We start from the raw sequence: 24,881 nt of genomic DNA, 5'->3' as shown, positions 1-24,881 counted from the left end.
GAAAGGACTTTGGAATTCCAATGCTGTGTGTCAGTACCACTGATAAAAACTGCTCTTATAAAGGGGAGCGAGCAGGGGAGGAGTAGCCAGTGGGACAGAGATTTAAAAAGAGGGCTGGCCGTTGGCAGTCAAGACAAGAGAGGCTCAGACTTTGCTGAGTAGTGAAACAGGTGATGGTTTTGGTTCATGAAAGGGAAGTTAACTTGCCAAAAAGGTTAGAGATAAATAACTATAAAACAAGTAGATTAGTATAAAAATAATACAAAAATCAACATGGAAAACAAAATAACACTATAACCATGAGTATCTTATCACTGTGATTCCCTCCCTCCCCCATGAATAAACATTTCTGTTTAACTAAAAAATATGAATTATGAGAAAATTATATGCACATGTCACATTTAGAATCACCCAAAGACTTCAGTAAAATATAGATTTTAGGCACCAGCCCTCAGAGATTGATTTAGTAGATATGGGATGTTGTGGAGCCTCTAATATTATTTACAGCAAGTATTATAGAAGACTTTGAAGACCTTTTTTTTTAGATGCAAATGTCTTACAGGAAATGGAGTAAAATTGATTAACTGGAACTAACTTTTTCTTAATTCATTCAAAAATATTTATTGATTACTAGGTATTATTTATCTGTTGATAAGCCAGGCAGAGTGACAGGTTTTGGGGATACAAGAGATAAAGTATAAAATAAATAAGTATATAGTTATCAGTAAAATGTATGCTACGAAGGAAAAGTAGATGCAGTTAACATGCCTGATGAATAATGAGTTGTGGATTAACGCTTTGTTCAGCTGAAGTTCACTAGTAAAACCTTATTTGTGGTAATTACTTCAACTAAACACATGTATATTGAGAGCACACTATTTCCTAGCCATTGAACTGGGCCCCGGGGATCTTTAATGCACACGTAAATTATCAGAGGTGTATCTTATTATTTCATTTGTTAAGAGGCTACGATGCATCAAGCATTATACTAAGCAACAGGAACACAAAAATCATTAAGATGCAGTTCTTAACTCTTCAGGAATTTAGTATAATAAAGGAAATGTAGGCACATATAGAGACTGAATAACTGAATAATCTGGCACCCTCATGATCATGCTAAATGGATTAAAATATAGTGCTAGGCTATTATAAATGACTAACAAGATAAATTATATATATAGAAAACAATCAGCTATATTATTAAACACTAAAGAAAAATACTACGGACTTCAAAAATACGAAGCCTTTACCTATTATACTTCATTTTCCTTATTATGTTAATAGATACAGCTTTGCCATGTAATTTTAATCCAGCCAGTCCTAAGTGTTGGACTCTGACAGATTACTCAATGTGAGAAGTTCACTTCTTTAACCTCAGAAACAAGTTCGCATTAGCTCTATCCAATCTGGAGGAGTTCTCTTTTTGACCAACAGAAGGAAAAATCTGACTTAGCTTAGAGAGAGATCAAAGATACTCTCCCTCTGAACATTAGCTCTGTTTAGGAATGACTGTTCATATCAAGATTCCCCATTTAACATTAGAGAGGCTTCAGAAGTCTTGCTGGAGTAGTTTTTGTCCTCTCACCTAACAAAGATCTTTCTTGCCAAGGACTCTGAGCTTCCCCTAATATAAATCTTTCCTGTATAAGGTCTAATAATTAATTAAAATACAGTACTAATGAAACCAACTTAAATTAGAGTTTAAGAGCATGCCTCCCTCGCTTTGCCACTTCTTTTAATCCGCTTTTCCCTTTTCCTCCTTCAGCAACTTACAGAGCTACATTTTACAAATATGAAGTCATACATTTTTCCTCATGATATTTACTACAGAGTGATTTCTGGAAGCACTAAATTCATCACTTAAATAAAATGTAACAATTAAATACAACTTGCGCACACACAATACCATAATATCAATAGTTAACAAGAAGAAATGATCTCTGGTAGGCTTAGACAATAGAACTCAAGAAAGGTATGTTCAAACTAAAAGGATATTAAATGTATAAGCAGAAAAACTGTAGTGAGCAAATTAAATTTTAATTTCAAATCTGTGTATTTAAGAACTCCTTTATTTCACTCTGAATAATTACAACGACCCAGTTTCTTTCACCTCGTTACATACTTAATATGCACAAAGTCACAATACGTGTGTTATAAAATCTTAGCCTCTGCATACCTAACACTCCAGAACATTAATGGTGGAACTCCATAGTGTTGCAAGTTCCCTCCTTAGCAGAGGGAATGTGGCCTCTTTCAGTGAACCTGCTCTTCACCCAAGCAGAGTATGCTTTGGAAAGAGTAAGTAAAACAAAATTAGGTGAATATGGAATAGTATTTTTATTTTCCATAAGTCTTTAGAATGGTGTTGGGATTTATCATGGCGATAAAAAAGAAATTATTTATCTTCTTTACTTATATAAACCCTGTCAATCTTCCAAAAGCTAGCTGAAATAAAATGACTTGGTAGGGACAATCAATCAATATCTAATATACATAACATATCATGTAAGTGGGAAGAGAAATGTCTACTTGCGCTGTACTAATAGGTTCTGATTATTTTCTAGATATTCTAGAATTTTTATTGGAAATATATTCCTTATTTGAAGAGTTAAAAAAGTTGTTTATTTTATTTTTTGGTTTATTTTTAAACTTCTAGTTTAAACTGGTTTATTTTACTACTTCTAGGTAGTAAGAAAACTTTGTTTTTATTTTATTTCTGTAACTTTTTGCCATCTCAAGAGGTGGCAAGAATACACAGAAGGGGAACACATGTAAATCCATGGCTGATACATGTCAATATATGGCAAAAACCACTACAATATTGTAAAGTAATTAGCCTCCAACTAATAAAAATAAATGAAAAAAAAATTGGGAAAGGAGTACATCAAAAATAAAATAAAATAAAATAAGATAAAAAGCAGAGATATCACTTAGCCGACAAAGGTCTGTATAGCCAAAGCTATGGTTTTTTCAGTAGTCAGGTATGGGTGTGAGAGCTGGACCATAAAGAAGGCTGAGTGCTGAAGAACTGATGCTTTTGAGCTGTGATGCTAGAGAAGACTCTTGAGAGCCCTTTGGACAGTTGAGGAGATCAAACCAGTCAATCCTAAAGGAAAACAACCCTGAATACTCATTCATTGGAAGGACCTGATGCAAAGAGTCAACACATTGGAAAAGACCCTGATGCTTGGAAAGATTGAGGGCAAGAGGAGAAGGGGACGACAGAGGATGAGACAGTTGGATGGCATCACTGACTCAATGGACATGAGTTTGAACAAACTCAGGGAGATAGTGAAGGACAGGAAGCCTGGTGTGTTGAAGTTCACGGGGTTGTGAAGAGTCATACACAACTTAGTGACTGAATAACAGCAAGAAGAGAAAGACAGATACCTCTCTGAACACATACATGCACAGAGAAAAGGCCATGTATACTAGGAAGCAGGCTCTCACTAGGAACCAAATCTGCCAGTACCTTGATCTTGGACTTATCATCCCCAAGAACTACAAGAAATAAATGTTGTTTAAGCCATGCAAAAAAAAAAAAAAAAAGAATACACACGAAGAAGTATACAAAAAAGGTCTTAATGACCTGGATAACCACGAGGAGGCTCAGGTGGTAAAGAATCTGCCTGCAATGCAGGAGATGCTGGTTCAATCCCTGGGTCAGGAAGATCCACTGGAGAAGGGCATGGCTAGAGAGTTCCATGGACAGAGGAGCCTGGCAGGCTACAGTCCAGGGGTTGCAAAGAACTAGACATGAGCATGAGCAACTGACTCTTTCACACACTTTCTCTTTTGTACCTCACATTCAATGAGTCAGCCATATCTGTTGATTTTTCTTTCAAAATATATTAATATTTACTACTGTAATAGTAAGTTTGTATACCTTTAAAGGACAGAACAGCCCGGTCAGCTACAGTCCATGGGTTTGCAAAAGTCAGACACGACTGAGTGACTAAACAACAAAAATAGCAAGACTCTTCTTCACTCATTCCATTCTATGTATAGTATCCTTACTGTTCCTCTAACATTCAAAGCAATGCTACCACCTTGCACTTGCAAGATGGAACATTTTTTCCTCAGGAAATATATATAGCTCACTCTCACTTCTTTTAGGTTCTCTTCCCAAATGTCTCCTTATTAGATAGATTTTTTTTAAGTCTCTCACATAAAATAGTAACTCTTCTCTAATGTTCTCCAGACTTCTACTTCTTGGCATTTTCCATTGTCCTTTTCTCCTTTTAAAAAATGAAATATAGCTGGAATACAATATTATATTGGATTAGGGTGTACTAGACAGTGATCTGACATTTGTAGACATTATGAAATGATCAGTACCATAAGTCTGTGAATTGAAACTCGTTCAGTCATATCTGACTCTTTGCGACCCCAAGGACTATACACAGCACGGAATTCTCCAGGCCAGAATACTGGAGTGGGTAGCCTTCCCCTTCTCCAGGGGATCTTCCCAACCCAGGGATGGAACCTAGGTCTCCCGTGTTGCAGGTGGATTCTTTACCAGCTGAGCCACCAGGGAATCCTAGAATACTGGAGTGGGTAGCCTAAGCCTTCTCCAGGGGATCTTCCCAACTCAGGAATTGAACCGGGGTCTCCTGCCTTGCAGGTGGATTCTTTACCAACTGAGCTATCAGGGAAGACCATAAGTCTACTAGCCATCTAACCCTATACAAAGTTATAACAATATTATTGACCGTATTCCTTATGCTGTGTATTATATCTCCATGGTTTATTTATTTAATAACTGGAGGTCTGTACCTTTTAATCTTCTTCACCTATTTCACACACACCCCTCTGCCACATCCTTCCCCTCAGGCAACCACCTGTTTGTTCTCTGTATTTGTAAGTATGGTCCCACTTTGTTCGGTTAGCTTTTTGTCTTTTAGATTCAACATATAAGTGAGATAATATTATATTTTTCTTTCTCTGATTTATTTCACTGACCAAAATACCCTCAAGTTTCATCCATGTTGTTTCAAATGTCAAGATTTCAATCTTTTTTGTCTCAGTAATACTCCATTTTGTGTGTATGAAAATACCACACCTTCTTTATCCATGTATCTATTGATGGACACTTAGGTTGCCTCCATATCTTGGTTACTATAAATAATGCTGCTATGAACACTGATGTATAGATATTTTTTTCAAATTAATTTTGCTTTCTTCAGGTAAACACCCAGAAGTGAAACTGCCATAGATCACATGGCAGTTCTATTTTAAATTTTTTGAGGAATCTTTATGCTGCTTTCCACAGTGGCTGGACCAATTTACATCTCACCAACAGTGCACACAGGTTCCCTTTTCTCCACATCTTTGCCAATAATTATTTGTTGTCTTTTTAATGATAGCAATTCTAACAGTATGAGCGCATATAAAATTGGGGTTCTAATTTACATTTCCCTGATGATTGGTGATGTTGATCATGTATTTGTTAGCCATCTGCATGCCTTTGGAAGGGCTTCCCTGGTAGCTCTGACAGTAGAGAATCTTCCTGCAATGTGGGAGGCCCAGGTTCAATCCCCTGGAGAAGGAAATGGCAATACATTCCAGTATTTGTGCCTAGAGAATTCCATGGATAGAGGAGGCTGGTGGGCTATAGTCAATGGGGTTGCAAAGAGTTAGACATGACTGAGCGACTCACACTTTATGGCTTTGGAAAATGTCTGTTCAGGTCCTCTGCCCATTTTTACAATGGGTTGTATGTCCTTTGATTTTGAGTTGTATGAGTTCTTAGTGTAATTTGGATGTTAACTCCTTACTGAATATATAGTTTGCAAATATCTTCTCCCATTCATTAGATTGCCTTTCTGTCTTATTGATAGTTTTCTTTGTTGTGTAACAATTTTTCAGTTTGATGCAGTCCCATTTATTTTTTCCTTATTGTTTAATTTCCAAAATGGCACCTAAATGCCACTAAATGTTCAACAACAGACGGATGGATAAAGAAAGTGTTGTGTATATGTATATGATGGAATATTACTCAACCATTAAAAAAGAAATCCTGCCATTTGTAACAACATGGATAATCCAGAGGATATTATGCTAAGTGAAATAAGTTGGACAGAGAAAGACAAATACCAGATGATCTACATGTAGACTGTAGAAAACACACTAAATGTTTACTTTTTTTGCTTACTGTCAGTATATCCTCCACTAAATGCAAATTTTGAATGTAGGTACTCTTAATTCAGTAACTTGAATGACATCTGTTTGATAGTATGTATTCAGACATATTGTTTGCACTATTCATTATATTTTTCTTTCTGGTTGAAACATAAAAAGAATGAAATAAATTCTAAACAAAAGTTAACCAAAACTTGAATATTCTTCAGATAGCAACATTTTACGTAAATAATATATTTTTCTCTTTCATTCTTAGTATTGTTGTTGGGAATAATATATCAGATTTCTGAGTACACAAAAAAAGTTAGTTTTGTATTACAAAGTTTTAGCAAATTGACCCAGTACTCTGAGACTTATCATAATCAGCAATATATAATGGGACTTGGGGTTTAGTGACATTCAAACTATTAAACACTTTAAACAAAAATCTCATGTCAGATGAGAGTGTAAGGGCAAAGATTTAAAACCACTTACTCAAATTTAAAATAAACAGCAATTTTTCTTAGTAAAATTTCACTTAATCACAAAATGAAAGTTTCACATTACTTGAGCTGTCACAATTCCTTTTTGAGCTTTTAAAATCAACTATTTCTCAATCGTTTTGTTTCACTGAAGAATTAAAATGTAGTGGACAAACAGCATAGAATATGAGTGACATCAGTGAGAATGGCAAAGTAAGAATCTCAGAAGAGCTGCTCCTTCAAAACATAATGAGAATACTGGCAGAGATCATCAAAATAAACTTTAGAATTTGGAAGTTAAACAAAGGTCTGTCTGCTGCAATCTATAGAGTATGTAGTCAAAAGGAACACCGGAATTTCAGTAAGAATGTGAGCTTTGTGGAGTTTTAATTTTCCCTACTCTTGCTTCCTTCTCAGTTCCACAGTCACCTTAAAAACCAGCAGTCTCACACACCAGAAATCTAGCAGCCACTGGATAGGACAGATTGTTTTAGAGCTCCCAAGAGGTGTCCTTTTGGCAGGTTACGGTTATTTCACCTATCTTCCAGTTTCCTAGAACCTCTCCTTACAACGCTTGCCTTTGTTTGACCTGATTCAGAATCCTCTCAGTGCAAAGAGACATTTCCCTGAAGGTATCTGTCAAAAAGAGTCAGCAGCAATTGTTTAATATTGTGGCTGCCTGAAGTGGCCATGACAGTAGGAGCGAAGAATAAGCAGACAATGAAAAAAAAAAAAAAAAAGAAAACCACTAAAATGAAAAACTGAGGAATTCAACGTCCACAGGGGAATTTGAAAGTGCTAACAGGATCCTGGGAATCTGGAAGTCTGTCTGTGCACACACAGGAAGACCTGAGAAGGCCTTAACTAAGCTCTCACCTTTGGTTGGCCTCAAGACCTGGAACAGCTGCCTGAATACAACATACTAGAAGAGAGCTATGTTAAAAGAACATAAATGATTATTGTATTACGGACAATAAAGATACTAAGTGTACTAATGCCATATCCATCTTCTTTTACAGTTTATAAATTAAGTCAAGCAAATACATACCAGGTCTGTTTTTGGAGGATCTGGACACTCAGTGGGGAAATAAGGTGTCGAACTTCTGACTCCACTGCTATCAGACGTTGGCTTTGGAGGTTGAGCATGCTGCCTATAAGTAGCACTTTTAGGAGTCCAACAAAACAGGTTGATTGATTCTCGCACACAACGTTCAATGTCAATTTCTAGATAGAAAAAAATATTAAAAAAAAGCAAATATAGAAGCTATTGCTCTCTATGTAAGAACCACAAGCTATCCTAAATACATATGCACAAATATGGCTAAAATGTTAATTAGAAAAGATGTCAGTAAAAAGTAATATGGATATTAATCAACATGTGATTAGGATGGTAGAGGGTACCTGGTATTATTATGTAGATACATGATACATATATAGATTATATTTCATAATGTATATCATTATTCAAAATTTAAATATATTAATCATACATCTTATTAGAGAATTTGCTTCATTAACTTTAATGATATTTTCACTTTCTCAAATTAAAATAAAGGTTGAGAAGAAAGAAGGCTGGAATTTGGGAGTGGGCAAACAAAAGATTCAGATGTTAATATACCATGATTTCAAGTAAAGTGTACTAACAGTTTCACTTCTACCTATTACTGAAGATATAAAATAATAAGGACAAAAATTAATCAAAATCTAAATTCAGTAATTTATTCCCTTTATAAAAAGAATTTCTTGATTTAAGTGCAGAAAAGTTTAAGTGAAGTATCACATACAGAGAAATAAAATGCACCCAATTAAAAATGATAGAAAATATTTTCAAAGAAAATGTTCTTTTCTTTTTCTGATCTGAAAGAAATTTAAACACCTTTGATACAGAGTTAATATACACAGGGAATTTATTACAATGTCAAATTATTGTGTGTGTGTTTCAATAAGACTGAAACCCATGAGGAGATTAATATTAACATTCCTGATGGAGAGTAAACCTGTAACTCTATGGGGAAAATGGAGTTATCACAGAAAGGCAATAGAAATTGAAGAATTTGGCTAGCATGAAGGAGTTTAGCATGGACCAGCTTTTTCCTTTCTATATTCCTAATATAGTGAATGGTAGTTATCATCATTTCCTCTGTAAAAGTCCAAGAGTGTCAATTCAGATAAGGAATGGAGAAAAATACATCAAATCCCTTATACTGGGATGAGGTCCCTATTTCCCTTTTTGGAATGAAGTGCTTATATATAAAGGAAAAAGGAAATAGGCACTTAAATTGATTCTGTGAATGGTGCATGAGTCATGCCTTTATAGAACTGTCTGCTTTTATAAGGTGGAAAACTCTTAGAGAAGGGCAGAGAAATGGACACTTATTGAACATCTATTATGTGACAGGTGTTGTATACTTAGCTCATTTAATTCAGTGATTTCTGTAGACAGGTAATATAATCCCCTGATTTCTCTTGAAGAGGAAGAAATTAACACATAATGAAGTTAAGTGATTGAATGTGTTAAGTGTTGTTACCACTGGTAGAATCTCTGAAGTTACTAAAGTGTTATAAGGCATCTTTCATTTCCCAATTTATTTAGATTTAGGAAACAATAGCCAGCAGCTCTAGAAAGACCAGTTACTCAATTAAACATTCCTTTATCTGCTCTTAGTGATGCTTGCCAACTTCATAGTTGGTTACTTCCACTGATGCCCCACAAAGAAGTCAGATTTCATCACCATCATATGCTATTCTTAACATAAAATCTATAAAACAAGAGTTAAACATGTTTTGAAGCATGGGCCCATTTATTTGAGAAACTGTCAATATAGTGAAATGTATTCTTCTAAAAAGCTCTTTAACATCATCAACTTAATACTCTACAAAGAGAAGAATACAAACACCAATGAGAAGAAAAATAGAAGTTCAGATACGTTCCTCTACTTGAGACAGAAGAGATATGTTCAATTCATTTTAAAACATTTCCAATTAATATTGTTAAGAAAAAAACTTGCAGCTAAAGAGAGAAAACTCTGTCATCTTTAAAAAAAAAAAAAGTTAATCTACTTCATACTGTTTAATTTCCAAAGGAAAAGAATTTTGGACCATAAATTTTGCATCCGTAGTGCTCAAATCAGTTTGACACATCTGTCACCCATTAAAAGCTTGAGGTCAAGTTACTGATGCAGATGAGAGGTTGTAGTTCAGTCCTTAAATCACTGGCAAGGGAAAAGTCGTTTATATCTGTTTCCAAAACACCCTACCAATACCATAAAAGGTTTACAGGGAATCGTGAGAATTCACTGGCATCCACCCCCATTTGAGCCTGATTATTACTACTGGCAAATATCCCATTCTCCATTCACTTGACCCAAGTCATCCTTCCATCTCAAAATCCTTCCAAAGTACTTTATCACAACCAAAATATTATGAAAAGTACTTTATAAACTGTACATTAAAATATGCAATTATTCTTTTAAAAATAACCTCTCATCCCAGAGGACTACTACATTCTACCTTGCATTCTCATTTTGATATAATGCATTTGTGAATAAGTATGTACCCTGAATTATGCTTTCCCAGGTTTGATTCCAAGCTCCATGAGGTACACTCAGAAAAGTAACTTTTGTAAATCATAGTTTCTTTATCTTATCCATTACTATTGTTCCCTCTCATAAATACTGACCTATTTTAAAAATTATAAAATGCAACTCATGTTACATTTGGGCAAAGGTAAGTGGAAAAGACATCTCTCCTGAAGCCCTCCATTCTTTTGCTTTAATGACTACGACCTGCTTTCCAGATGTAGTGAACAGTTGCTTACATGGCACTTCTCTTTACCATCATCTAATTCCCTCTATATTTGATCCCTAATTTAGGTACTAAGATATTATTTTCTCCCTTTTGATTTACTGCATCATTTTGGTGGAACACATTTCCCAGAAATTTCTAAGAAAGGATGCACAGAAAGCAAATTATTTTGGAATTGTCCATGTTTTAAATATATTTATTCTGCCCCTGACTGATAGTTGGGCTAGTCATAAGATTCTAGGATTGATTTATTTTTCTTCAAAGTTATGTAAGGCAAGTGCTCTATTGTCTTTCTTCTGAGAAATTTGATGCAATTTTGATTTAAGATCACATATATGTGATTTTCTTCTTTTCTGTAAACTTTTAGGAGTTCTGGTATTCTGAAATTTCATAATGATGGTCTTATTATAATCCTCCAGTTGCAGAAAAAGTTATTGTGTAATATCTGTAATAATTTCTCATTTTTTTCCTTCTCTCTTCTTTCATTAGAAAAGTCCTGAACATCCTGAATAGATTTTCTAATAATTTTGCCCTTTCTTCTTACTTTCCATCTGTATTTTTCTTGTATCCTCTGAGGGCTTTCTTAAGCTTTATCATCCAACTCTTTCATATAAAGCTCACTGCATTTCCACATCATTTTTAATTTCCAGTAAACCTTTTTTGTCATATTAATACTTAAAAAAATCCTGAATTTTCAGAGCTATCATATCTTCTCATAATTGTTTTTCTGAGGATATTCCTTTATTCAGTTGGTGCTATTCTGTGTTTTTTAGCTGGATACTTTCCCAAGAGGTTTGGTGATATACATATTTAAAAGAACAGCACTAAAAATTAGATTGGAAGTTTTGAATATGTGGGCAGAGCTTTGTTACTGGTGGATTCACTATAGGTAACCTGGGGATATGGTCATTTGTTAGAGGATCCCCAAAAGTAAGGTATTTCTCTTTGGGGGAACATTGAATTTCTCCAGAGAATTATTCTTTAACTTGTCTAAACTAATCCTTGCCAGCATTCGAGGAAGTGACCATGGAGAAGACTGGAAATTGTAACTATATACATTTCCTCACTCTGGCTCTTGGCTATGCTGCTGATTCTTACAATTCTACTACTCCAAAGAATGTACCTCCAAATTTACTGTTTCTATGGTCATGTTTTGTAAAATCTGCAAAAGTAAAAATATTTAAATCACAACCAGTGAAAACTTGTCTTTATTTATACCAATTTCAACTCCATTACACTTCCTCTTGTGTTAGACAACATAGTGGCTGTGAATACTCTGATATAACTAAGCTAAACTAGAGATATATTTAGTACGGTTTAATGGGTATTTTTCTGTTATGTGAAGTCACTTTTGGGTATTGACATAGATTTTCTCCTTGACCAAGTCCAGCCAGACTCCTAAGCCTTTTCTCGACTATGTCTCAATCTTGGCCTAAAAAGTTGGCCTGAACAAAACTCTCAACATAACATACAGCAATTCAAGGCCACATCCCTCAGATGACCCTAACACCCTATGAATGCCTTCTTGAGAAAATCTGCCAGAAGGATTTACTATTTGTTCCAGGAAATACTTGAAGATAGGATCCTTGTCTGAAGATAGGTACCTCTGTGGGAAGGTAGGAGCCTAACTTTGGTATCAGCAAATGCAGATGTATTTCACATGGAACCAATGCTCTCCTTCACATATTTTACAATTTTTCACTTCACGCTGGGGTATTATATACTGATTAAAAACTGTGCTTACCACTTTAATTAGTGTCTGGCATTGCTTATCTTTGACAATATAGTCAAGTTATTGCTAACTCTAGAAATGATTTCCTGGAATATCCCCAATGCCTACTATATAGGAGAAATGTGAATGTGTTTTAGCACCAAAAGTTTATGTGCAGGAAAAACACAATTGACATGTACACAGCCAAAAATAAGACTGAAAAATTCAAAACATTAAACATGTGAAATTGTAAGCAGAGAATTAGGTTCTCATTGATGCATGATCAAAAGAGAAATACTTTTCTTCTAGAAATATACCTAAATAATGCTATATATGCAATTATAAGTGCACCATTAACTTTTTTTTTTCTTTTTTTTGACAGGAACTTCACAAAAAATAGCATTCCTGTGTTTACAGGAAACAAACTTGCAGCAAACAAACAGAAGCCACACCTGGGGTAAGTGATATGTTTTATGCATTACTCCTATCAATATTAAAAAACAAATTTCAACCAACTAAGCCTGTGAAAAAACTGATTATTCATGTTTTCTATAGAAAATAATGTATAACTACTGTTATATGAATCAATGAACATGAAGCAAAAGAGGACAAATACAGAGATATGCCAGACATTTAATGAATAAAAATATTATGCTCTTTTTGTTTTGTAATTTGTTGTGATCTCTTCACTCATTCTAAATATTCTTTTAAAGGCCTAATTTTATATTGTCATTTTTAACCCCTCCTTGGTCAGGTGACTTAATGGAACCAGGAAGTAATACTACATGGAATTAACATAATTCAAATTAGATGTGTTAGTCATAGTTACAAGGTACCATTGACTCACCTTTAAATAGTTAGGCAAAAATGCTCTGGGCGAGTACAAGAATGATAAACCAGTAATAAGATGAATTATACACATACATATATGTACACATTACACACACACACACATAAACATTCATTGAACGAAGGACTGAGCACATTTTATAAGCACAATCTTGGTTATGCAGTCTGAGGGGGAAAGGATGGTACAATACATTACTGGGCGCCTACTCTACTTCACTCAGACTTTCACATCCCTGACATGTGTGTATGTGCTTACTGGCACGTTTTGCTAAGCATTTATCCTCTCTGCTGCTTAGCGCCTACAATGAAGTGAGAAATAAAATAGGAAATGCAATAAGCATTACTGACACTTGGATACTTAAACTGTTTTCTGTTCTTAACATAATTGTCTTGATCATTTAGCAGTTGAGCGGATACATATTATGATGCAAAGCAGCTGGTGTTGCTAATAGAACACAGCTCACTGCAGAAAAAACGAACAATGCAGCAGCTTGGAAGACCCAGCACCAGATCAGCAGTAGCCCTTGTTTTCTCCTTTTCTTTTATACTTAACAGTGAATCCAAAACAAAACTGGAAATCTGATTCTTTCTTGGCAATAGAACCTTGTATTCAAGTTCAGTAAGCATCTTTTCATATGACTGATACATGTTTTTACTGAAGGACTGAGTGGTTTACATTTTTCAAGGTAATCCAATGTAGCTTTTTCAAATAAAAGTAAGAAAATTTTGGTTATTTCCTCTATGTTATATAATATTTACTAACTAGCCTATAAGCATATGGCATGTTTTCTGTTTGACTCAGCACACTCACACTTAGAGGGGATATGTAGTAAGGAGTTATTTTCTATTCTGTTGAGGATCATCATTTATGATAAGGCAACAAGAACACATCAGATTACAGCAGACCCTTGAACAACATAGGTTTTGAATTGCATGGGTCCACTTACACATAGATATTTTTCAATAGAAGATATCACAGCACTACACCATTCACGGTTGGTTGAATCTGTAGATGCAGAACCGTTGATGCTGAGGAAGAGCAGATGTTGAGGAACGGCAGATACAGAGGAACTGGTATACAAAGGATTGATGGTAAATTATACTTTGATTTTCAACTGTGGCAAGCAAAGGACCCCTACCTCGGCGTTGTTGAAGGGTTAACTGTACTTTCACTTTTGTATAGTGATATAAGGTGAGGTGCTTCCCAGGTGGCACTAGTGGTAAAGAACCCACCTGCCAATGCAGGAGATGTAACAGATGCTGGTTTGATGCCTGGCTCGGGAATAACCCCTGGGGAAGAAAATGGGAACCCACTCCAGTATTTTTGCCTGGAAAATCTCAAGGACAAAGGAGCCTGGTGGGCTACAGTCTATTGGGGTCTCAATGAGCAGGACACACGCATGCAAAAGGCTAGGTAGAGGACTGGAAAGAATGCGACCCAAAAGTATGACTACATTTTAAAGTAAAAATGACATATAGAACAATATATGTTAAAAGTCATTTTAGGTATGAGATATATACATATACTCATTTTGGTCCTTACATTATTATTTTCATTATCCATCAGCAGTATATATGGGGGAAATTTTAAACTTCTGACTTTAAAACATTTTTGAGGTTGACTACTTTTAAGATACTTCAGAAGTGTAAAATGTTCTATATATTTTAAAAATACTTAAAAAACCTAACACACACATAAATACTCAATAGTAAAACAAAAATAGACAAATTCCATCATTGAGGTCCTGAAACAATAAACTTTTTAATACCTGATTGAGACTGTAAGATAATTTTTGGACTACTCAAAAAAATTCAGAAAGCAGAATCCCTTTCAATCATAAAAAAGACCATTTTCCTATGGAGAAGAGTCTTCCTATGGAAAAGAGCCTTGAAACCTTGGGACCAACTTTAAGGCATATTAAGGACTCTAATCTATTCTCAACTTTCAAGGTAAGTAGAAAATTCTGATCAAGCCTAACCTTATTTTTCATTATAGTGTGCAATACATAAGAAACATTTAATTTTATAAACTATTTACATATTGCAAAATTTGTGGTGTGCTAAGAGCAACAACTAGCTCAGTGTTAAAGGAATTTATCCAGCTTCTGAAAAAGTTTACCATTGGAATATTTACGAGTTATTCTACTGGCTTTGTGTTTTTTCATAGACATTTATTTTCAGCTTGGAAGTCATGTTTTCTAACATTTCTAACATTCATATTTTCCCCTTTTCCATAAAATAATGCAGTATTTCCTTCCCAACAAGGATTAGTAAGATTTTTGAAAATACATTTTCATGATTTTCACTTCACTGACTACATGATCATGTCAATAAAAACACATTACTCTTTATTTCTCCTTAACCAATTTAAATTCATAAGAATTTAATCTTTCATCTAAATCTTAATGTTAACATGTAATTTCTATGGGTGGGGTTTAAATCTCGATATTTAATTTCCACTACGATAGTCCTTTTGCAATTCCATGAAGATGTGCTTAGAAATAGACATGCATTAACATTACATAGCTACAAGCAGAAAATGTAAACAACTATGAATTCTCAGCTTCAGGTAAAACAGTATAAAATCTTAGAGAGCTGACAATACAAAACCTTCACTGAATAACTGGATACTATTATTGCTCTACTTTTTCATCTCATCAGCTCTCCACGAGCCAGAAAAAAAGGAATTATGGATACCTACTGAGAATACTCGTGTTAAGAATCCTTTGCCTTTTGTTCACTATAGAGCTTCTTGAAAGGAATGTTCAGAGACTAGAATGTTCCTCAAATATCAATACAGCATTCTATTTTGGGAATGCTGTATTGAAGGAAAAGTATCTTTTCAAGGATACTTTTCATTCTTTTAAAAACAGTGAAAAGAAAGAAAACACCTCTACAGACCTATTTGAAAAATATCCCTAACGTGGCCTGTAAGATCCTGCTTGATCACTGTCTACCTCTCCACTCTCCATTCCAACTACTCTCCTTCTTGCACCAAGGATATCAGCCCAGTTCCTTGAGCTGTTTGGGGCTTTCGCAGCACTTTCTTCCCTCTGTCTAGAAGATGCTCCCCTCTCTCCACTTCTTACTTCCCAAAGTCAATCAATTTCAGATACTACCTTTACCATCACTCTCTTAGAGAAGGTTCTTTACCTCCCTCAGACTTGGTAGTGTTCTGTGATAAATTCCTACTGCTTCCTGTAGCACGTATCACCATGATAACCATTTATTTAATAAAGGGGTCGCAAGTATAGCTTTAAAAAATCTGGGCCACTGTCTACAATTGGGAGATTATACATAAATACTATGAAAACCCTATTTAATTTATACTTATTCCTAAATGAAAGCAAGAAATTATTCACTGAACCCTATCCAAAAAAAAGGAAAACCCAGATCAGTTCTTATTGATCTCCTTTCACACTTTACTATGACAGGGACTGTCACCAGTACCTTAAATCTATGATTTCATAAACTAAATTGCATTTCCTCCTCACTCTCTCATTATCACTGATTTTCAGTTTCATCTTGTGGACAAACAGGAAAATAACAAGACATAGCTTTAAGGATTCTACATACTTTAGTACTTTGCTCTATTTCTTAGTTCTTAATAACTTTAATAACTTTTCTCTCAGTCTCAAAATATGTGCATGTTATTTGAAATAAATGGCTAGGGATTTCTCAGCATACATCTTAGGTAATCTGGTACATAACTGTGTTGCTCAAACTAAGTGTGATTTTCATGACATATTCTTTGCTATGCTAAATAACACTAAAGGCTGCATTACAAAACTGCTTTAAGTCAAAATGGTTAAGTAACTTTGCTGAGCTACAATATTTTTGAGGAATCAGTGAAGTGCTACATGATAGACACTACCAGTATTTTTCATGTATGTGTTGAATCCTACTGTAAAGTATGTAGGTAATAGTGAGATAACATCTTAAAGTTTTATTTAAGATGTTTTAATTAAATTTCTGTAATAAAACATACATCAGACAACTAAGATGTTTCAACCAACTGCTGATTTCTTCCTGCAAAAAGGATTTACTTTTCACACATTCAAGTTCCTTCAATATATACAGTGTTTCCTTCAAAATACTTTAAACATACTTCTTTCTTTCAATGGTAAAGTAAACATTTTAATCTCTGAGAGTAAGTGAAGTGTTTTTCCATACAGATTTCCTAATTTCTTTTATAGATTCTCTAAGAGAAACTTTCTTACTTTAAAAGATTCCTATCTTTGAAGATGTTCAGAGGTACAAAGTTATGCATTCTGAGAATTTATTTCAACCATAATTACATAAATATGTTGCATTAATTTTTAACTGTAAAAAGGATATACACCAACAAAGCAAAAAAGCAATTAAACATTTCAGCTATTACAGATCCACTCTAAAATTATTACCATTTTGGTTTCAATCAGATTATCATCATATTCATCTTGGGAACTGCTTAGATGTATCCTCAAAAAAAATTATTTTGTCAGCTAGATGGACATGATAGCAGAATAATATGGCGAAGGCTGACAGACCTCATCCTGTAGTTGGGTTGAACAGGTGGTAGCTTTGGAAACGATACTCTTAACACCAGTGGCCAATATCCAGTACTGAATGGTGCTATGAAAAACCCAGTATTTCTTCTAAAATACCCTATTACTACTACTTTGAGACTGTATGAAAAATGCCAAATATACTGCTCTCATGGTTATTTCCTTGAGTACTTAAATGACACAAATACCAATACATGTTAAGAACCTCCCAGCAAAATTTTCTAGCGCCACTTGTACCCCCTTGGAATGTGACATCACACTATATCATTTACTGAAGGGGACAGAATTTGGAAGCAGCTTTTGGCAAAAATAATAATGCCTTTACGCTGTGTTCTCTCTTGAAGAATTAAAAGGTTAGTACAAAGTTATGGAAAGGAGGAAGAAAAGGGAGGGAATTTACAAAGACTGAATGTCACACATTCTTTGTATGTTTAAAGCATTAAAAGCTATACATACTTTAAAGAATAGTTATGAGTATTTGGTATCAGGTTTTGTGTCAGGTACACTATGAATATTATCTGTTGTGCTCACTCTAATGCCAAAACAGATATTTTTAGCTTCATTTTGCTAAAGCTTTCATAATGTATAGGATTCTCTTTCCAAAGAGATTAACAACTTGTTCATGTTCACACAGCTAATATATGCCAGAGCTGGGGGGTGAACTCGTATCTATTTCACTCTACATATCACTCTTTTCAGCAAAAGAACCACACTGAAAGTTTCCCAGATCACACAGGTAGTGAGTGGAACAGTTAGGACTCACACTAATGTCTTGACTCCAAAGACTGTGCTTTCTATCCATTAGACTATGTTGTCTCTGAGCAATGAAAAGAGATACTCTTCTTAGTCATAATACGCATACACACACATACACCGAAGGCTTACTTGGCTTCTCAGGTAATTCCTCAATTGCTTTTGCTAATAAGGAAATCTATATGATTGATATCAATCTCAACAATTTATAGAAAAAGCCAAATAGGGTGATTGCTTCATTTATTCTACCAATAGGAAAGCAGTCATGATAGAAAGGAATAAGTGAGGGAAATCATGATGATGGTGATAACATTAATAATAATAATCACTTACATAGCACTTGCTCTCTGCAAGGACTGCTCTAAGTTGTTTAGATGCACTGATTTAGTTAGGACAGCAATCCTGTGAGGTAGGTACAATTATCATCTACGTAAAATCAGGGCTAAGGAAACAGATACAGAGGCTGAGTCAGGTCCCTGAGGTTATACAATTGAAAGTGGTAGAGCTAGTGTCTAAAACCCAAATGATCTGGCTCCACATTCCATGCTCTTAGTCAATAGGCTTTTGGACCTCTCTTTGTAGAAAGAAGCAACTAGAATGGGACAATTAAAAAAAAATTGCAAGGGCATTTTGTTTATAAGGTTACCAACTGGATGGTGATTCCGTTGTATTACTGTCAACAGATGTTTTGAACAGTGAATTTGCTAATCTGCTTCAAAAAAGAATTTAGCTTAATTTGTTCTGATTGCTTACTTATGTTTTTAAACACAGTTAAGTAGGGGTTTCAGTAAAGCACAATATGTTTAATGAGTTCAAATTAATGTTTAATCCTAACCTATCTTTATCTACAAAGTCTATTTCAAGAATTAAGGTAAAATATAGAGCTAGCCTATCTATTCTTTTTCTTTTTTTACAGTCTTAAAAAAATGGCTTTTTTGCCTTTCAAATATGTCCTAAGTTTATGTCACATAATATTTTGATTAGAAAAGGCATATTCAGTGTGTTTGTATGTATATTAATCCAGATTCACTTTTTAGGCCTTCCCATGACCACTTCTGAGTTTCTTCAAACATCAGGTATAGTGAGGGGGCTCAACATGATGAAAAGAGACACCTTTTAAATCTAAGTAGGAAAGACATCCCAAGTAAGTGCACTGTGATTAAAAATAAAAAGAAACATAGATATACTTAAGGGAAAGGTTTACATTTAACCCCTTTGCCCTTCTTTTTTCTTTTTCACATTTTTTCTTATAAACTTTTTTCTTTCCCAACTGGAATCATATACAGTGGTCACGTAAATGATGAGTCAGAACAATGGCACTGAGGATCCATGCAAATCACATCAATAGAAAGCATCCTATTCTACTTTGAAAACTAAGTAGTGTTTTCCTTTTCAATGAGTCAGTGCTAACCAACATACATTCTTACGTTCTGATTTCAGAAATAATGACTTTTAATATACATGCAGAGTTACGACTAATCTGCCTGTTCAATATGAAAATAGATTCCTTCACCAGCGTATAACTGGAACATTTATGCATGTAATTGGAAAGGCAAGAAATTTGCTTTACTTAAAAATGCACAATCATCATTTCTAACATGTATTTTTTAGACATGACCAGAAAAATTCCTTTCATCCTCATCAATCATCCTCTGTTTACTTTGGCAGGTTAGGGACAAGAGGAAAACATCTGCAGGGTTACAGACAGTATTTGTAGCTTGTGAAACTAGCTTTTTTTTTGGGTAACTGTTCAACATCAACAGGAAAACTAGAGATAACCTGATTTACATTAAGAATCTCCCAGAAAAAAAAATATAAGAACTAAACTACTTGTTCATATAAGAAGTTATTAACTTTAATTAAAATTTGATAAGTTAGGAAGCTGATGGTGATACTTTTAGTTTGGGAGGAAAGTAGAAAGAGAAGTTTTAAATAAATCCCATAAAGTTTCTTATTAGTTTCTCAAAAAGGATGAAGATTTTCAACAACAGAAAAATGCTGAAATACGAGGTACAGATGAGCCACTAAAAATAAAAACTGGGGTAGGCAGCAGTTTATTATTCCTTTTGAGAGTACATATTGAATATGAAATCTTAAGACATCTTTCTTTTATTCTTTGATTTTTTGGACAAATTTATCTCTTGGATAATTTTAAGTGTGTTTATTTTCAGTAATCACCTTGGTTGCCTGCAAATATGAAGAATAGCAATAAACCCATAGATGGGTTGGAGCCAATGAAATGCAATTTGAAATAGAATTTTTCTACTTGAAAAATACTTTGGTTTCTGCAAAAATGTAGCTTAGTTTTCTTTTTTCTGCCACAATTATATCCTATGCAACCATATTACTTCCATCTTTTCAGCTATAGCATAAAAGCTTAAACTATACCTGCATTCTGTATTTCTACACTAACCAACTCCTACACTTACAAGTTCCTCATTTATGAATACAATATATAACTTTACTTACTATCCAGCATAACATAGAATTTATTCCCCTGGAGTATGATTTGCTCTCTCAAGAGGACAGTGTTTCCTTTCTTTAAACTATTAAATAGTTAGCAAGTTAACTATGGATAGGAGAGAGCAACGTTCAATGTGAATTACATCTTTGTAAAAACTTGGGTTCTCAAACACCTTCCCAAGTGGCCTTTATTTACTATCTGTCTGCTGAAGATAAACAGGCCTATCCTAAGCAAGGCAAATATGTCACACACTGCTCCCTTCTCCCCCTTCCCATGCCCTTGTCTTTCACCTTTTGGCGTCATCACCGACATGAAAATAAATGACAGTGAGCTAGTATGACCCACTTTGTATCTACAACACTGGTCTGACTAAAGAGGTGGTACACAAGGGAGAGAGTTCAGAGAGGAAGGATGTAGCTCAAGTAGAAGAGATTCTGAAGATCTGGATGATTATTTTTGAAAATTGTTTTAAGGATGTCTCATTATCCCATAATTAAATTTCACTTAGTGATTTCATTTTTATATATCTATACCTGGTAAGTCAGAGAAGAGAAGAATGCACTCATTAAAGCCATTAGCCAAAAGTCGGTCACGCAGCTGCTGAAGAATTGCTACTCCGATACAGAATGGGAAAGAGGAATTCCCAAGCAGTAAGGTATCCCAGAGGTGGAAAATTTTGTGCAGTGGAAATACATCTGTAAAGTGACAAATATAAATAAATCAATTAAAAAAATTTAAAACAAAATAAAAATTAAATCAACAACAAGCTGCTTTACTAGTCAAGATAATTCCCTTATGGTCAAAACTATTAAAGAACAAATATTGGAAAACTATTTTTACAAAATGTTTACTTGGCTTCGTAGGTTCACTGCTTCCCAAGGCAGTAAAATTGATAGGCTTAAAAAATTGATAATCTAATTGATCAAAGAGATGACTTTCCTATCCTCTATTATCAATCTTGGTATAGCTCTTACATTCAATTGCTTCCTAGAATTTTCTGGTTATATTATTTTAACAAGTTCATTTACTCAGAAGAACTTTAGTATTGTTATAATTTCTGTATCATTATATTTCTATTATGCACTCTAAGAACCGCTTTTTGAAATTCCCATAAAAAATCTGATTAACAGTTTTCTATTTTCTGAAACTTTCTTTTTCTCATTTATCAGTACTCTCAACATGTTTCCAGGCCAGTGCATGCATATGTACTTCAAGTATTGTATTTCATTTATCATATGTGCATATTTAACCTAGATATCTACTGCATTAATATGTGTAATAGATTAAAGTATTATACATTCACACTAACTTTCTATTTCTAGAAGAATTCTACTTTAGGAAATAACAAAAGTATTAGCTATTAGACAGTCTCTAAAAATTGAGTCTGATTTGGTTGTAAAAGTTGCCTTCTAAAATGTTATGTAAATAATACAGTTAATATTATGTTTCAATAGAGGGCAGAAATTGTATCAATGTTATGACATATAGGTTTTCATTTTACATAATACTCTTTTTGATATTCCCCAGTCAGAACAATTGAAAAAATTTTCTACCCAACTATATTACCTTAGAATTACATAAGGATGCTTATGTAATTAAATCTGATAATATCCTGGGGAAGAATGGACCTGTTCTTTTCCTAATACAATATTGAAAGAAAATGGAAAAGGATACTTACGAGTAAACATGGTGAGAAACCAAGGGATGGCATAGAGCTGTGAGTGGAAAAAGAAAGGGATGCAGGGGATGGATAAAGAGGAAATAAAAGGGATAATTAGAATGACTTCCAATAAACTGAAACGTAAAAAACGAGTTCTATGTTTTAATCTATTCCACTGCTTAAAAATATTCTTTAACACCATATATAAAAATAAACTCAGATTGAAGACCTAAATGTAAGACTAGGTGGAGAGGGAGGTGGGAGAAGGGTTCTGAGTGGGGGGACACATGTATACCTATGGCTGATTTATGCTAATGTATGGCAAAAGCCATCAAAATACTGTAAAGTATTTATCCTCCAATTTAAATAAATAAATTAATTAAAAAATAAAAATAAATATAAGACTGGATATTGTAAAAATCCTAGAGGAAAACATAGGCAGGACACTCTTTGACGCAGATCGCAGCAATATTTTTTTCGATCCACCTCCTAGAGTAATGAAAATAAAAGAGAAATAAACAAACATGACCTAATTAAACTGAAAGCTTTTGCACAGAAAAGGAAACTATCAACAAAATTAAAAGACAAACTATGGAACAAGAGAAAATATTTGCAAATGATGTGACTGTCAAGGAATTAATTTCCAAAATATACAAACAGTTCACACAGCTTAATATTAAAAAATAAAAAATGAGCAGAAGATCTAAACAAACATTTTTCTAAAGAGAAGACCTACGAATGGCCAGATAGCACATGAAAAGATGCTCGCCATCATTAATTATTAGCGAAATATAAATCAAAGCTACAATGAGGTATCACCTCACAATGGTCAGAATAGTCATCAAAAAGTCTACAAATAATAAATGCTGGAGAAGATGTGGAGATAAAGAACCTTCCTACACTATTGGTGGGAATGTAAATTGGTATAGCCACTATGGAGACTATGAAGGTTCCTTGGGCTTCGCAGGTGGCTCAATGGTAAAAAATCCTCCTGCCAATGCTGGAGACATGCATTTGATCCCTAGGTTGGGAAGATCCCCTGGAGAAGGAAACGGCAACCCAACTCAAGTATTCTTGCCTGGTAAATCCCATGGACAGAGGAGTCTGATAGGCTACAGTCATTGGGGGTCATAAAAGAGTTGGACATGACTTAGAGGCTAAACAACAACAACAACGAAGGTCACTTAAAAAACTAAAAACACAGTGATCTCACTCTTTGGCATATATAATGAGAAAATTATAATTAAAAAAGATGCATGCCCCGCCAATGCTCACTGCAGCACTATTTATAACAGCCAAGACATGGAAGCAACCCAAGTGTCCACTGACAGATGAAGGGATGAAGAAGATGTGGTATATACATACAATAGAATATTACTCAGCCATAAAACAGAATGAAATAATGCCATGTGCAGCAACATGGATGGGCCTAGAGATGATCATACCAAGTGAAGTAAGTTAGACAAAGACAAATACCATATGATACCACACAGATGTGGAATCTAAAAAAAGGATACAATGAACTTGTTTATAAAACAGATACAGACTCACAGACATAGAAAACAAACTTACAGTTACCAAAAGGGAAAGGAAGGAGGATAAATTAGGAGTTTGGGATTAACATAGACATACTACTATATATAAAATACATAACCAATATGGACCTACCATACAACACAGAGAACTCTACACAATACTGAATAATAACCTATAATGGAAAAGAATCTAAAATATTTATACATATACCCCCCACATATATATATTCAAGAAACTAATACAACAAACACTGTAAATCAATTGTATTTCAATAAAAATGAAAAATATAACAGAAAATATAATTATTATCACAAATACTTTATTATATAATGGCATCTATTACAAATGTTGCAGATGACCCTTCTGCTAAGACTTATTCCACAGAGTATTTTCATTTCATCAAGGAATACACTCAAGACAATGCCTATTCCAAACACAATATTAACACGTTAACTTCAATGGCATACTTTTCAAAGGAGAACTTTTGCTATTAGGAACAAAATATTCCTGAGATTTGAACAGTCTTCATCAGTGTTGAGCTACCTTTACTGAGTACTTTTTGAGACGTGATGAGATGATATTTGAAAAATATCCAAAATGTCTCATTAAAAAGGTTTTATGAAGCTTATATCTTCTATTACCACTTTCTAAATTAACAGAAAGCTTCATAAGAGACTAAAAGTTGTGAGACCTAGGAATGAAATAATATGGTTTTTAAGGTGACAAATTTATCTTCCTAACAGTATCTAGAAATGAAACACACACACACACCAATTAATTTTGTGAGATTTTGAAGTAAGAACTCATTCTTAATTTCTAAAAGTAGAGTAAAATCTCCTTTGTTAACAAGTATCAAAAACCATAGTAATTTATAGAAAAATCTGAAAAAGCTCTACTTTTATATTTTATGTCAATGGTGGCTCCTACTAGACAAAAATTTTTGTACTACCTATGG

The 24,881-nt window shown here is 34.2% G+C and overlaps 1 protein-coding gene across 5 annotated transcripts in view; it reads right to left on the bottom strand.

Annotated features, from left to right (window-relative positions):
* Window positions 1-24,881, bottom strand: part of TBCK (TBC1 domain containing kinase) — a 196,061-nt gene that overhangs the window by 66,430 nt on the left and 104,750 nt on the right. For all 5 annotated transcript variants that reach the window (XM_070452250.1, XM_020901197.2, XM_020901198.2 and 2 more), the window contains 3 exons: window positions 22,409-22,445; window positions 21,264-21,425; window positions 7,651-7,826 (listed from right to left, as the gene is read on the bottom strand). In XM_070452250.1, the coding sequence (XP_070308351.1) occupies window positions 7,651-7,826; window positions 21,264-21,425; window positions 22,409-22,445 (375 nt within the window). The remainder of the gene's footprint in view (window positions 1-7,650; window positions 7,827-21,263; window positions 21,426-22,408; window positions 22,446-24,881) is intronic.

Source organism: Odocoileus virginianus, chromosome 21, assembly GCF_023699985.2.
Source record: "Odocoileus virginianus isolate 20LAN1187 ecotype Illinois chromosome 21, Ovbor_1.2, whole genome shotgun sequence".
Classification (NCBI taxonomy): domain Eukaryota; kingdom Metazoa; phylum Chordata; class Mammalia; order Artiodactyla; family Cervidae; genus Odocoileus; species Odocoileus virginianus.
Note: the sequence above shows the minus strand (reverse complement) of the source record. Positions and strands in the feature narration are given on the sequence as shown.